The following is a 15,000-nucleotide window of genomic DNA, read 5'->3' on the forward strand; positions in this document are numbered from 1 at the left end:
TATACCTATTATTGTGGCGGTAAATATCTTTATTTGCAATATAGGTTAAACCGATTCATCCATGTCAAATGTTCCTTTAAGAGTTTGAAAGTGACTCAACGGTGCGATATTTTAATAATCTTCGTAATCTACCAAGTGTGAAAATGACAAGCGTCAAGATAAAAAAAGCAAACATTATGAGAGGCATCTGGCATCATCGGTGAGGTTGCCAGATACACACTACTACTCTGACGCCCCGCCCTTGGCTCAGTCAGAGGCGGTCTAGCTTTTCTTGCATTAGGCCGTTACCTCCGCTACCTCGTGAACATTACGTGCACGGACATTATCTTTGAGAAGGAGACTGACCAGGCAAGTAAGTACGACAGACATCTCTGTTGGACGTCCGTGATCTGAGGTGTCACTGGGAATATCATAAGTCCGCTATGATAAATTAGCAATCTAATACGTTTATTTTTCTTAAAGGTTTGTATTGTTAAGGTTGTGTATGATGTACCTTATATTCGAGTGGGGAATCCTGTGCCAGCTCATGAGCTGTGTCCTGGCAGTGGCATCACCGTTTCACCCCCACCTCCATGACCCGAGACTGACAGACGGTCAGGCGCAGCTGGTCAGGCTGCTCAGGCGGGGAGTATAGTTACGTGGGGCGATGCTGTGAAAAGTTGTCTCGTAGCGAAACGTTTTAGCTATTGTGTCATTAGATTTAACTAAGAAATTCCGTGTGAATATGAGTTGATATTGATCTGATGTGAGAACAGTGCGTTAGAATGGAAATGAGCAACAGTTTAACTTGACCCAGTATCAAGACTAGGCAGTGTTGCGTGGAGGTAAAGGAAAAAAAAAAAAAGGTTTTCCAGGAAGAAATTAGCACGTGTATTATAATTTTTTTTTTTTTTTTTTATTATGGACTCGAGAGTTACGAGTGATTTAGGTAAGCTGTGATGAATTACTGTGTGGCTCGTTGGTGTGTGTCAGCTCGTGATCAACACAGCTATTACAGAAGATCGTTCTTGGGATAGTCGGTGGTGATGATGAGGTAAAAAATGGTTATGGATGCCTTAGGCTAATCATTTTTTTTTTCCTTCCATCTCCCGGTCAGTAAGAGTACTTTTGAAGACTTTCCTTCATCAGTGTATATTGTACTATTATGTGCATCATCTGTCTAATGTCTGTCTCCTCTTAAGCTCGAATTTTTTTCTTTTACCCCCAACAACAAACAATAGCGAAACTGCTTTCGTTGTTGCAAATGTGTAAAAGTTGGTCAAAAATTGTTGCATTTCAGGGAATGCTTCATTCTGGACGGTGATAGAAGTGTCCGGGCCTCGCTTTTTTATGCCAGAGCCTTATTTTCTAATGCTTGGCCTTGCTTGCATACAGATAATGTAGCCTTTTCAATTTTTCATGGACGTCTCTTCTCATGTCATGCAGCATCCTTGTTTATCTACTTAGCGCTTGAATTCTGTTATAGGGACGCACTCGAAAGCCTGACAAGTTTTTCAGAAGTATGTAAAGAAAAAATCGAGATGAGACACTGAAACACTTGTGGATTCAGACCAAAGTTTATCTTAGTCTTTTTTGTAGTATTTGTTGTGTTTGTTAGTGGCATTTTTCATCAGTCATATCGTGCAGTTTTACTAATGTATTCTTTCAGTAGTATTAGCGAGTATCCTGATGTAGCTTTTTGACAAGTGGAAGGAAGAAGTGACGGTGAAGGGAAGATAAGTTTTATGAATGAGGTGTCAGATGAAAGGTGTGCATTACTTGGGGGCTGCCATGTGTAGGCCTCATGTTCTCTTACGGCTTCCTTGTTTTCCTTAGTTCATATGATTGATGTGGTTTTGTAGGTGAGTGATGCTGCTCGTGAATTTGCCTTGTTTTCTAGTTTGGTCCCAGTTCATGATTCCCTCCTTGGAAAAAAAAAATGTACCTTAGTTTATTTTCAATATGCAGAAATGTTGATAAGCAAGGTGCAAGATTCTCTCTCTCTCTCTCTCTCTCTCTCTCTCTCTCTCTCTCTCTCTCTCTCTCTCTCTCTCTCTCTCTCTCTCTCTCTCTCTCTCTCTCTCTCACACACACACACACACACACACACACACACACACACACACACACACACACACACACACACACACACACACATACATTTACCACAACTCATTCACTTTTAACTCTTGTCCGATCATTTATTCATTCATTAACTCAGATGTGTATTTATTTACTTCAAGATTATGATGTTGCGATGAACGATAAACTCTAAGGCGTTGGGCATGTCAGATTCACTTCCACATGGATGATGATACATTGCAGTGATAGACAGATAGGGAAGCGCTGGTTGTCTGCCGTCATCTTTCATTAACAGACATGGAAAATGTAATGTGTTTTTCAACCTATATATTAATTTCTTAGGACACCTCAGATACTTTACACGAAGGTTTAACATTGTATTTCTTTTCATCAGGATTATTTCCAATACTCTAGAGATCATCTTAAGTTCATATGCATCCTTTATTAGTCTTAGTCACTTTAAGGATTCATTTAGGTTGGTTCTAGTGTATTTCATTGTCTAAGTGCCAAGTTTTATTCTTCTGGCACATTGGTTCTCCTTAGTGATCTTTCCCTTCTCCCCCTGACCCCCTCCACCCGGCCCCAACACATCGAGAAGCATCAATAAGGAAATAGAAAATGTAGATTCATAAAGAGATAAGTGTTACTGTATATACATAGAGTACAGTACTATATATACATAGATATAAGTACAATCTCTCTCTCTCTCTCTCTCTCTCTCTCTCTCTCTCTCTCTCTCTCTCTCTCTCTCTCTCTCTCTCTCTCTCTCTCTCCGCGTAATGTAGTGGTTAGCACGCTCGACTCACAATCGAGAGGGCCGGGTTCGAGTCCCGGGGCGGCGAGGCAAATGGGCAAGCCTCTTAATGTGTGGGGTGTGTTCACCTAGCAGTAAATAGGTACGGGATGTAACTCGAGGGGTTGTGGCCTCGCTTTCCCGGTGTGTGGAGTGTGTTGTGGTCTCAGTCCTACCCGAAGATCGGTCTATGAGCTCTGAGCTCGCTCCGTAATGGGGAAGACTGGCTGGGTGACCAGCAGGCGACCGAGGTGAATTACACACACACACACACACACACACACACACACACACACACACACACACACACACACACACACACACACGGTAGCTCAGTGGTTAGGCGCTGGCTTCACAAGCCAGAGGACTGGGGTTAGATTCCCGGCCGGGTGGAGATATTTGGGTGTGTCTCCTTTCACGTGTAGCCCTGTTCACCTAGCAGTGAGTAGGTACGGATGTAAATCGAGGAGTTGTGACCTTGTTGTCCCGGTGTGTGGTGTGTGCCTGGTCTCAGGCCTATCCGAAGATCGGAAAAAATGAGCTCTGAGCTCGTTCCGTAGGGTAACGTCTGGCTGTCTCGTCAGAGACTGCAGCAGATCAAACAGTGAAACACACACACACACACACACACACACACACACACACACACACACACACACACACACACACACACACACACACACACACCTTCACTATTATGTACATAAATATAAAATTTCATATTTTCTTAATTTTAGTATCTTTTGACATTAGAAAAAAATGTTTTTATTACCCTTGGACAGATTGCCCTTCTTACATAAAAAAGAACCATGACTACAGAAGTGATTCTATCAGTAATTCTGCTTTTTTATCCTGTTTCAGAAATCACCATGAATGACGATGAAAATAATCCTTTTATGGGGTGAGTGTTGTGTTAGTTGCATCAGTTATCCATGTAGTTAAACACCACCCTGATATTTGATAATGTCATCTATGTTGAAGCAAATAACCCATTTGTGTCTCTTTCTGTGGTTAGGGTGTTTTGTATATATAATCACTCCAAGGTCCTTCTCTTCCTTCTCTTTCATTATAACCTCTTCTCCCATTTTGTACTCCCATGTAAGTCTTGTATTACTTTTATCTATTTTCATCACATGACATTTTTTGGTTTTAAATCCTAATTTCTGCTTCTTGCTCCATTCCCATTTCTTAACAATATCTATCAATGTGTGTGTGTGTGTGTGTGTATTCACTAAGTTGTATTCACCTAGTTGTAATTTTACAGGGCCTGGGTATCATACTCGTGTGGCCCCGTCTCCATATCTACACACATCCAACTTTCCTTTAAAACTATGCACACTCCTTGCTGACACCACCTCCTCACTCAAGCTATTCCACACCTCCACACATCTCTGTGGGAAACTATATTTCTTCACATCCTTCAAGCATATTCCCTTGGCTATCTTTTTACTATGCGATCTCGTAGTTCTATTTAAATTTTCCTCTCAACATCATTTGCTCATTATCCACTTCATCCAAACCGTTCAACAGTTTATAAACCTGTATTAAATCTCCTCTTTCTCTTCTTTGTTCCAAGGTAAGCAAATTCATTTCTTTTAATCTCTCCTCATAGGTCATTTTTGCCAATTCCGGAACCATTTTTGTTGCCATTCTCTGCAATCTCTCCAACTTCCTTATATGCTTCTTTTTATAAGGGGACCAAACTACCCCAGCATATTCCAATCTTGGTCTAATTATTGTACTAATTGATTTCTTCATCATATCTTTATCCATATAATGAAAGGCTAGTCCAATATTTCTAATCAAATTATATGTTTCTCCAAATATCTTGTCAATATGAGCCTCAAACTGCCCATGGTCTTGTATTATCACTCCCAAATCCTTTTCCTTTTCCACCTTTTTCAACACTACTCCTTCACCCATCTTATATGACCCTCTTGGCCGTCTTCCACTCTTCCCCATCTCCATTACATGACTTTTGCTCAGATTAAATTGTGTGTGTGTGTGCATTTGTTTACTTTACTTTACTTTACTTTACTTTACTTTACAATAGTTGAATTTAGTTCAGTTTATTTTAGTTTACTTAATATCACATTTTGAACTCTTACTTCAGGATTTATGACGACCCAGCAGCCCTGGACATGAATTTTTCTACATTTGACTCTATTGATTATCTGATGGGCACTACCTACACTGGACGCCCCGTGACCAACCCTCCCCCTCAAGATAATGTCCCTATGCTTATTGAGTCATTTATTAACTTTCCAACTGATGACAAAGTGATTGGGGAAGGGAATGTCCTACCAATAGAGAACCCTCCTCATCTGAACAACCCTGTGCAGCAACATGTGAAAGAAGAAGTTGTGTTTGATCTAGAGAAAAGTATACAATCATTCAGCAACAATGGCAACTTGAGTGTTGAGATTGTAGAAAGTTCACGCCCAAGGAACAAGCCCTATGTGGTGAGTCTTCTCTGCTTTCTTGTTTGCTTCTTTATACTCATCTTTGCTTATTCACTGATTCACTATAAATTAAGTAATTTTTCTATGAATTAATTTATTTATTGTAATAGCATTCTTTTCAAAATATCTTGTAAATATGCTTGTAAATAAACATATATACAAGTAACATAAAAATGTTGCTACTACTACACACACACACACACACACACACACACACACACACACACACACACACACACACACACACACACACACACACACACACACACCAGAAGGAGTGAACAGCTACATAAATTTGTTTGCGGATGATACGAAACTGTGCAGAGTTATAAAGCAAAAGGAGGATTGTGAAATACTGCAAGAAGACCTAAATAAGGTCTGGGAATGGAGTAAGAAGTGGGAAATGGAATTTAATGTGAACAAAAGCCATGTCATGGAAATGGGAAAGAGTGAAAGATGACCTGTGGGAATCTATAAGATGGGAGATGGAGTAGAACTGGAGAAAGTCAAAAAGGAAAAGGACTTAGGAGTGACGATGGAAGAAAACAATCAACCAGTAAGCCATATTGATAGAATTTTAGAGAAACATATAATTTGCTGAGGAATATTGGAGTAGCATTTCACTACATGGACAAAGAAATGATGAAGAAATTGATAAATACTATAATAAGACCCAGATTGGAATATGCAGGAGTAGTGTGGACCCCTCATAAAAAGAAACACATAAGGAAATTGGAGGCTACAAAAAATGGCTACAAGAATGGTCCCAGAACTTGAAGGGATGACATATGAGGAGAGACTAAAGGCTATGGATCTACCAACCTTGGAACAAAGAAGGGAGAGAGGAGACCTGATACAAGTCTATAAATTGATCAACGGAATGGACCAAGTGGATAATGAGAAACTGATCCTGAGAGAAGAATATGACACCAAGCACAAGATCGCATAGTAAAAAGCTGAGAAAGGAAGATGTCTGAGAGATATTAAAAATATAGTTTCCAGAGATGTATTGAGATGTGGAACAGTTTAGATGAAGAAGTAGTGTCTGCAACGAGTGTGCACACTTTTAAAGTAAGATTGGATAAGTGTAGATATGGAGACGGGGCCACACGAGCATAAAGCCCAGGCCCTGTAAAACTACAACTAGGTAAATACACACACACACACACACACACACACACACACACACACACACACACACACACACACACACACACACACACACACACACACACACACACACACACACACATATACACACAAGCAGAAGTATTGTATATTAAGATGCATATTAATAAAAAAGAGTTAACAATCATTGTAACATATGTGCCACCAAAAACAAATTCATGGACCAGTCAAGAATATAAAGACATGATAGATGACACAATAAGGAGTCTAATGAGAAGCATTAAAGAAAGGAGAAAAGTGATATTAGTAGGAGATTTCAACTGTAAAGAAGTGGACTGGGAAAATTATGAAAGTGGTATGGGGGAAGAAGCCTGGGGAGAAAGATTCTTGAACCTAATGATAGACAATATGATGGACCAGAGAGTAAAGGAATGCACAAGATTCAGAGGAAACGACGAGCCGGCAAGATTGGACCTAGTTTTTACAAGGGGTATACAAATGAATGACGATATAAGATATAAGTGCCCATTGGGAAAGAGTGACCATGCAATATTAGAAATAGATATAGAAGAAGGAAAGGAAGATAGAGACAATTCATACAAAGGAGACCGATTAAATTACAGAAAGGCTGATATTGAGAATCTCAAGAACTATTTTAAAACGTAGACTGGGAGGAGATGGAAAACTCAGAGACAATGCAAGACAAATATAACTTATTTTTGGAAATATACAAAACAGGAGTCAGGAATATGTCCCAAAATATAGACCAAAAGAAGAAGGAAAGAAAGATTGGTTTAATGCAAGGTGTGCTAGGGCAAAGGAGAAAAGAGATGGAGCATGGAAAAGGTGGAGGAGAAATAGGAATCCAACAAACAAGGAAAACTTCAAGGCAGCGAGAAATGAATATGTTAAGGTGAGGAAGGAAGAGGAAAAGAACTTGAAAAAGATATTGTCGAAAAATGTAAGGAGCAACCAAAATTGTTCTATAGATTCATAAATGGAAAAATTAGGCAAAAGAAACAATAGAAAGGTTAAAAGGAGAGAACAGGATGGTGGAAGACCCAAAAGTATGGCAGAACTATTAAATAAAAATTCCAGGAGGTCTTTACTAAAGAATCCAAATTTGAGAGGCCACAGGGTAATAGAGAGACAATCTATATGAAAGAGATTAAAGTAACCAAGCTTGAAATAAAAGAGTTAATGAAGGAACTGGATGAAGAGAAGGCAATGGGACCGGATGAAGTCTCAGGCAGAATACTGAAAGAATGTAGGGAAGAACTAGCAAGTCCTATATACATCATAAAATGCTCAATAGAAAATGGAACAGTGCCAGTAGAATGGAAAAGAGCTGAGGTGGTTCCCATATATAAGAGCGGAAGGAAGAAGAACCTTTAAATTACAGACCGGTATCACTAACTAGTGTAATATGCAAGATGTGTGAAAGAATAATAAAGAAACAATGGATCGAGTTCCTTGAAGACAACAAATTAATATCAAATAGCCAATTTGGTTTTAGAAAAGGACGGTCTTGTGTAACTAATTTATTGAGTTTCTATTCTAGAATAGTTGATAGAGTACAAGAGAGAGAGGATGGGTTGACTGCATCTATTTGGATTTAAAAAGGCGTTTGACAAAGTGCCACATGCAAGATTACTGTGGAAGTTAGAGGAGAAGGGTGGCTTAAAAGGAAGCACATTGAGATGGATAGAAAATTATTTGAGGGGGAGAGAAATAAGGACGGTAGTTAAAGATATGAAGTCCAAGTGGAGAGCAGTAGAAAGCGGAGTGCCACAGGGTCAGTATTGGCACCAATACTTTTCCTCATTTATATTAACGACATGCCAGAAGGAGTGAACAGCTACATAAATTTGTTTGCGGATGATACGAAACTGTGCAGAGTTATAAAGCAAAAGGAGGATTGTGAAATACTGCAAGAAGACCTAAATAAGATCTGGGAATGGAGTAAAAAGTGGGAAATGGAATTCAATGTGAACAAAAGCCATGTCATGGAAATGGGAAAGAGTGAAAGACGACCTGTGGGAATCTATAAGATGGGAGATGGAGTAGAACTGGAGAAAGTCAAAAGGAAAAGGACTTAGGAGTGACGATGGAAGAAAACAATCAACCAGTAAGCCATATTGATAGAATTTTTAGAGAAACATATAATTTGCTAAGGAATATTGGAGTAGCATTTCACTACATGGACAAAGAAATGATGAAGAAATTGATAAATACTATAATAAGACCCAGATTGGAATATGCAGGAGTAGTGTGGACCCCTCATAAAAGAAACACATAAGAAAATTGGAGAGGCTACAAAAATGGCTACAAGAATGGTCCCAGAACTTGAAGGGATGACATATGAGGAGAGACTAAAGGCTATGGATCTACCAACCTTGGAACAAAGAAGGAGAGAGGAGACCTGATACAAGTCTATAAATTGATCAACGGAATGGACCAAGTGGATAATGAGAAACTGATCCTGAGAGAAGAATATGACATCCAAGCACAAGATCGCATAGTAAAAAGCTGAGAAAGGAAGATGTCTGAGAGATATAAAAAATATAGTTTCCGCAGAGATGTATTGAGACGTGGAACAGTTTAGATGAAGAAGTAGTGTCTGCAACGAGTGTGCACACTTTTAAAGTAAGATTGGATAAGTGTAGATATGGAGACGGGGCCACACGAGCATAAGCCCAGGCCCTGTAAAACTACAACTAGGTAAATACAACTAGGTAAAATACACACACACACACACACACACACACACACACACACACACACACACACACACACACACACACACACACACACACACACACACACACACACACACATACACACCTAGTACAAGAAATAGAGGACTTCCATAGAATTGGAAAGTTCACAAGAGAAGGTATGAGGCCAATAAGAATCAAACTTAAGTCACAAAAGGATGTAGATGAATTGGTGGAGAAGTCATGGAGGCTAGCCCAGCAGGAAACAACAAGGAAGATTTGGTTGAGAAGAGATCTCGGTGAAAAGGAAGAGAAATGTTAAATGAGTTGAGAAAGGAGGCTTTGAAAAAAATGAAGAGAGGACAGAAGAGGAGAAGAAAGAGTTTTTCTGGAGAATCTTGGATATGAGACTGAGGAAGTGGTTCATAACCCAGAAAAGTACAGCAAGAAAGGACTAAAGAAACTTACGTATGAGCGGAATGTAATGTATTCCAACATAAATGGAGTGATATCGGGATTTTAGAACTCAACGATTACTTGAGGGACAAGAACCCAGATATTGTGGGTCTTACTGAAACAAAACTGAGAGAGGAGAAGACCTGATGATGGTTGGAGAAGGAAATATAATGTTTGGAAAAGAAATAGAGTAGGTAAGATGGGAGGAGGAGTGATGTTGCTGGTTAAAAAGATATAAAGGTGGATCAAGTGAAAGAAGGTATGGGAAAGGCAGAAGTGCTAAAGATCAGAGCAGAAACTAATGAAGGAAAAAGAGGCACTACATAGTGGTGTACGTACCACCTAAGACAAATGCATGGTCAGTACAGGAATATGAAGAAATGATAAGTGATACAGGAACATGTCTGGAAGAAATGTTGGGTGGCTGTGAACGAACTATAATGATGGGAGATTTTAATTGTAAAGAGGTGTGTTGGGAGGACTGGTCAATGGAAGGATCAGAGACAACATGGGAAATACACTATTGACACTGGCAATGGAAAATGTGTTAACTCAGTGGGTCAAAGAAGATACTAGGTTTGGAGGAGAGGAGCATCGTCAAGACTGGACTTGGTCTTTAGTACAGAGCCAATGGTCATTGAGGAGATGAGGGTGGAGTGCCCTTTAGCAAAGAGTGATCATGCAGTTTTGGAGTTCAAGGTGATAGATGAAGAGAAATCTAGAAGAAATGAAGAATATAAAGTGGGAAGATGGAATTATGCCAAGACAGATTTTGGAAACCTAAAGAAATTCTTTCAAGAGACAAATTGGATGAAATTCAAGAGTGCTAAGGAGCAAATGAAAAGTGGAAGGAATTTATAAAAATATACAAAGAAGGTGAGAAAAATTTGTACCAATAAGACAACATAGAGAAGTTGGAAAGCAGGACTGGTTTAACGATAGATGTGAAAAGGCTAGAACAAGAAAAGAGGATGCATGGAAGAGGTGGAGAAGGAAAAGACGGATTAAGCAGTGGGAAAGTTACAAAAGAGCAAGAAATGAATATGTGTTGATTAGAAGAGAAGAAAGAAAGAAACAAGAAAAGGATATAATTGATAAATGTAAAGACCAACCAAGGCTTTTTACAGACATGTGAACAACAACATCAAAAATAGAAAGTATTGAAAGTTTAGAAGTAAATGGAGTATGCAGTGAAGATCCCAGGAAATGGCAGAGGCTATGAATGGATGCTTTCGGAAGGTATTCACAAAGGAGACTGCTTTTGACAAACCACTGGTAATGGAACAGAAAGGGATTATGAAGGAGTTTCAAGTAACTGTGGAGGAGATCAAGAATATGATGGGGAGTTTAGAAGTGAGAAAAGCTGTGGGACCTGATGGGGTATCAGGATGGATTTTAAGAGAATGCAGGGAGCAACTGGCAGAAAAAGTTTGTGAAGTAATTGATGCCTCATTAAGGGAAGGTGTAGTGCCCCAAGACTGGAAAAGAGCTAACATTGTCCCAATCTATAAATCAGGTAACAAGAGAGACCCATTGAACTATAGACCAGTGTCACTTACAAGTGTGGTAGCTAAGATGTGTGAGAGGGTGGTGAAGAATAGATGGACAGACTTCTTGGAGAAAAATGACATACTTTGTGAGTGTCAATTTGGTTTTAGAAAAGGGCGTTCATGCACGACAAACCTGATATGTTACTATTCGAGGGTGATAGATGTAATACAGGAAAGAGATGGTTGGGCTGATGGAATATATCTGGATTTAAAAAAGGCCTTTGATAAGGTACCACACCGGAGACTGATCTGGAAACTTGAAATGGTAGGAGGAGTGCATGGCAGTTTACTAAAATGGATGGAAGACTTTTGGTAGGAAGAGAAATGAGAACAATAATTAAGGACAGACCATCAGAATGGGGCTTGGTGGAGAGTGGAGTTCCACAGGGATCAGTGTTGGCACCAGTAATGTTCGCGGTCTACATAAATGACATGGTGGATGGGGTGTCCAGTTATGTGAGCCTATTTGCAGGCGATGCAAAATTGTTAAGAAAAGTGAGATGTGACAAAGATTGCGAACTACTCCAGGAAGACTTGGACAGAATATGGAAATGGAGCTGTACATGGCAAATGGAGTTCAACACGACAAAATGCAAGAAAATAGAGTTTGGCAAGAGTGAAAGAAGAATCAGGAGTATGTACAAGATAGGAAATGAAGACATAAAACCAGTCATGAAGAAAAAGACCTTGGGGTGACAATTACCAATGACCTATCGCCAGAGAGACATATAAACAAAATAATTGGAGAAGTATTGAACTTATTGAGGAACATAAGAGTGGCGTTCGTATATTTAGATGAAGAAATGATGAAGAAAATAATTACTGCAATGATAAGACCGAGGCTTGAATATGCAACAATACAGTGGGCTCGAACTTAAAGAAACACATAAGGAAACTAGAGAAAGTACAGAGGGCTGCAACAAAATGGTGCCTGACTTAAGAGATTTGACTTATGAAGACAGACTGAAAAGAATGCAACTTCCGACCCTGGAAAACAGAAGAAAGGGGAGACCTGATAGCAATATACAGAGTGATGATTGGCATGGAAAAAATGGATAGGGAAGATCTGTGTATGTGGAATGAAAGAATGTCGAGAGGGCATGGGAAAAAACTAAAATGGCCACTTATAGGAGAGATGTGAAAAATATAGCTTCCCTCATAGAAGGGTGGAAGCATGGAATAGTTTAGACGTGGAAGTGGTCAACGCAAGGAATATTCATGATTTTAAGAAAAAGCTGGACATTAATAGATATGGAGACGGGACAACATGAGCATAGCTCTTTTCCCGTATGTTACAATTAGGTAAATACAATTAGGTAAATACACACACATATACACACACATATACACACACACTTATACACACACACACACACACACACACACACACACACACACACACACACACATATACACACACACACACACACACACACACACACACACACACACACACACACACACACACACACACACACACACACACACACACACACACACACCACTCTTCACTGTTTTTGTTGTTCACCAGATGGAGGACAATATTCTCTTCATCAAACCTTCGAAAGCGGTCGAAATCAAAGTTTTGAATGCCCAGGAGGGACAGATCGTGAAGCTGTCCCTGCGATACAAAAGCAAGACGCACTACCGGCAACCGGTCCTGGCCTGCTCAGACCACAAGGAGGAAGATGGCCAAAACCCAGAGGCCACTTTCTATGTTTATGAGAAAAAAAATCTTGTCAATTACAGTCTGGAAAATAGGCATCACACAGCCTTGATCCCCCTGACAGAGGAAGAGGGCTTTTGTTTTTATCCAATCTTCAGGTGCTGGAACTTTTGTGGGAAGAAGTACGGGAAGGACCAAAAGATGATCCTCACTGTGTTGGACAAGATGAGGTGAGTGTTTTTACTGTATTATATTCATCAACCTGTGTATGTAATCAGGTTTTGAATATCCATTGGGGAAAGCTTAGGATTGCAATTGCCCCCTATTACAGTAAACTCTGCTTAAGGCAGACCTGAATAAGCCGGATATTGGATGTCTGCTGTGTAGGTAGTATTTATTTATGTAATGCATTACAGACCATTTCAACAGTTAAGTGTTAAGTTGTGCAATATGTAGAAAAGAAAATCCCTCAGGTAACTTGGATGTTTGGATAATTTGGATTGGCCTTCCAATTTGTCTGACTTATGCTGGGTTTACTGCACCTGCAGTTTTGAATATCCACAGTTGTCCATGGATGTTTAAAAAATAGGAATTTTAGAATCTGTGGGGTTTCTGGATTTTCATGGTATAGTGTACATCTCTTTGTTTCTGTCTCTTAGTGAAGTGTAAGTTTGTATCTAATGTTATAAATAATTGTGTTCCCTACATGATATAGTTGCTAGTTCACTGCAGGAGTTTGCCTTTCTTGACTATTTTATTCAGTTATCATTATGCAAGCTGTAAATAGAATCAAGTATGCACAGTGCTAGATGATGAAATGTAATCAACTTTGGGATGGAGGTTTAGTATTATGTGAGGTATTGAAGAATGCATAGGTCTGTTGTATATTTTATGATGTTTTAAGGTAGAATACTCTTGAAGACTTGTTCTTTCTTTCAGGTTTTATCTTTGATATTTTGATGTTAGAGTTACAGGATCTTTGAAGTTTTTAGTGTGGCTTTAATATATTAATGAAAGGTTAATGTATAGAGCATTAGAAATCACATATCCATTTTTCTTGTCTCTTCATAACAGCAATAGGGTGTTGCATGAGAGAAGCATTGATTTACGTGTCTGTGAGAATGTTGGCCGAGACCTGCGTCAGTACAGGGACGAGAGGGATGGGAATCCTCCAAGGAGGACTGTGGCCAAGGTGAGGCTTGGTGGCTGCCATGGTCATGCTCCATCCCCTTCCTCCACCATGCACATACTACACATTGTAATGAATAAGATTATTGTGAAACACTTTGATCACATAGTTGTTAATGTAGCTTCTATTGTGTAAGCTTAAATTGTTCATCAGCATTGTATCATGAATTTACCAAAATACTTAAGTTAAATATATTACCTTGTACACTGTACTGTATTTGTATTAACTGTACTATTTGTTAAAATGATCTATTTGAGATGGAATTTCTGGCTAAAGTCTTGCATTAGCACCCATCTGTCATCACCAGTTTTGCAAATATTACAATGGTAATTTTTCAAATGCAGAGATCTCGCCACCAGATGGAGAAAGAAGCCCAAACAAGTGAGAACCTGATTGAAGGTCCACCGTCATCTAGGCCTCGTTACTTCATGGTTAGTTCATTGACATGGAGGAAGAGGGAAGGGAGAGTCTCTTATTCAAGCTCCCACACTGGGAGGATAGAGGCAGGTTGTTAATAGCTGTGTCACAGTAGAATATAGACCAGCCCCAGAGTAGTTATCATGACAGATTTTCAGCCTGCACTCCTTGGATCACAGGTCTGCTGTGTTGTCCTGGAGGCCACACAGTGCATGCCCCAGTCACCATAAAGGGGCTGTCACACTGGCCTATGATAAGCAGAACGCAGGCCATGGTTCTTAGTATGAAACCAGGAACACTATCACACACAAGCTGCCCGCGTTCTTGTTATGCTAGGCAAATAAATGGCTCACCAACCAAGACAAAGCCTAATCAAAATAAACCAGAACAAAACCATGCCGCTTATATCTCAGCCTGTGCTTTGTCCTGGAACTGCATTTGCACTTCCTCTTGTTGAAGGAAAGTAAGTAAAAAAAACTAGAGAAAAGCTGAGGCGTGCACGATGGCAACTTTAGAGTCAGAGGTGGTTGCCATGAACCCAAACTATCGACATAATATATA

At 39.6% G+C, this 15,000-nt stretch overlaps 1 protein-coding gene across 6 annotated transcripts in view; it reads left to right on the plus strand.

Moving 5' to 3' along the window:
- Positions 1–15,000, plus strand: part of LOC123512532 — a 20,064-nt gene that overhangs the window by 22 nt on the left and 5,042 nt on the right. For 3 of the 6 annotated variants that reach the window (XR_006677118.1, XR_006677119.1, XM_045268951.1), the window contains exons 1-6: positions 1–352; positions 3,716–3,755; positions 4,968–5,316; positions 12,699–13,063; positions 13,908–14,091; positions 14,367–14,453. The exon at positions 1–352 is cut by the window's left edge and continues 22 nt beyond it. Coding sequence is in view for 3 of the 6 variants with exons in the window: in XM_045268951.1 (XP_045124886.1) it covers positions 3,724–3,755; positions 4,968–5,316; positions 12,699–13,063; positions 13,908–14,091; positions 14,367–14,453 (1,017 nt within the window). In the remaining 3 variants the exon portion in view is untranslated. The remainder of the gene's footprint in view (positions 353–3,715; positions 3,756–4,967; positions 5,317–12,698; positions 13,064–13,907; positions 14,092–14,366; positions 14,454–15,000) is intronic. The other 3 variants (XR_006677120.1, XM_045268954.1, XM_045268953.1) reach the window with 2 other exon arrangements.

Source organism: Portunus trituberculatus, chromosome 34 (assembly GCF_017591435.1).
Source record: "Portunus trituberculatus isolate SZX2019 chromosome 34, ASM1759143v1, whole genome shotgun sequence".
Taxonomy (NCBI): domain Eukaryota; kingdom Metazoa; phylum Arthropoda; class Malacostraca; order Decapoda; family Portunidae; genus Portunus; species Portunus trituberculatus.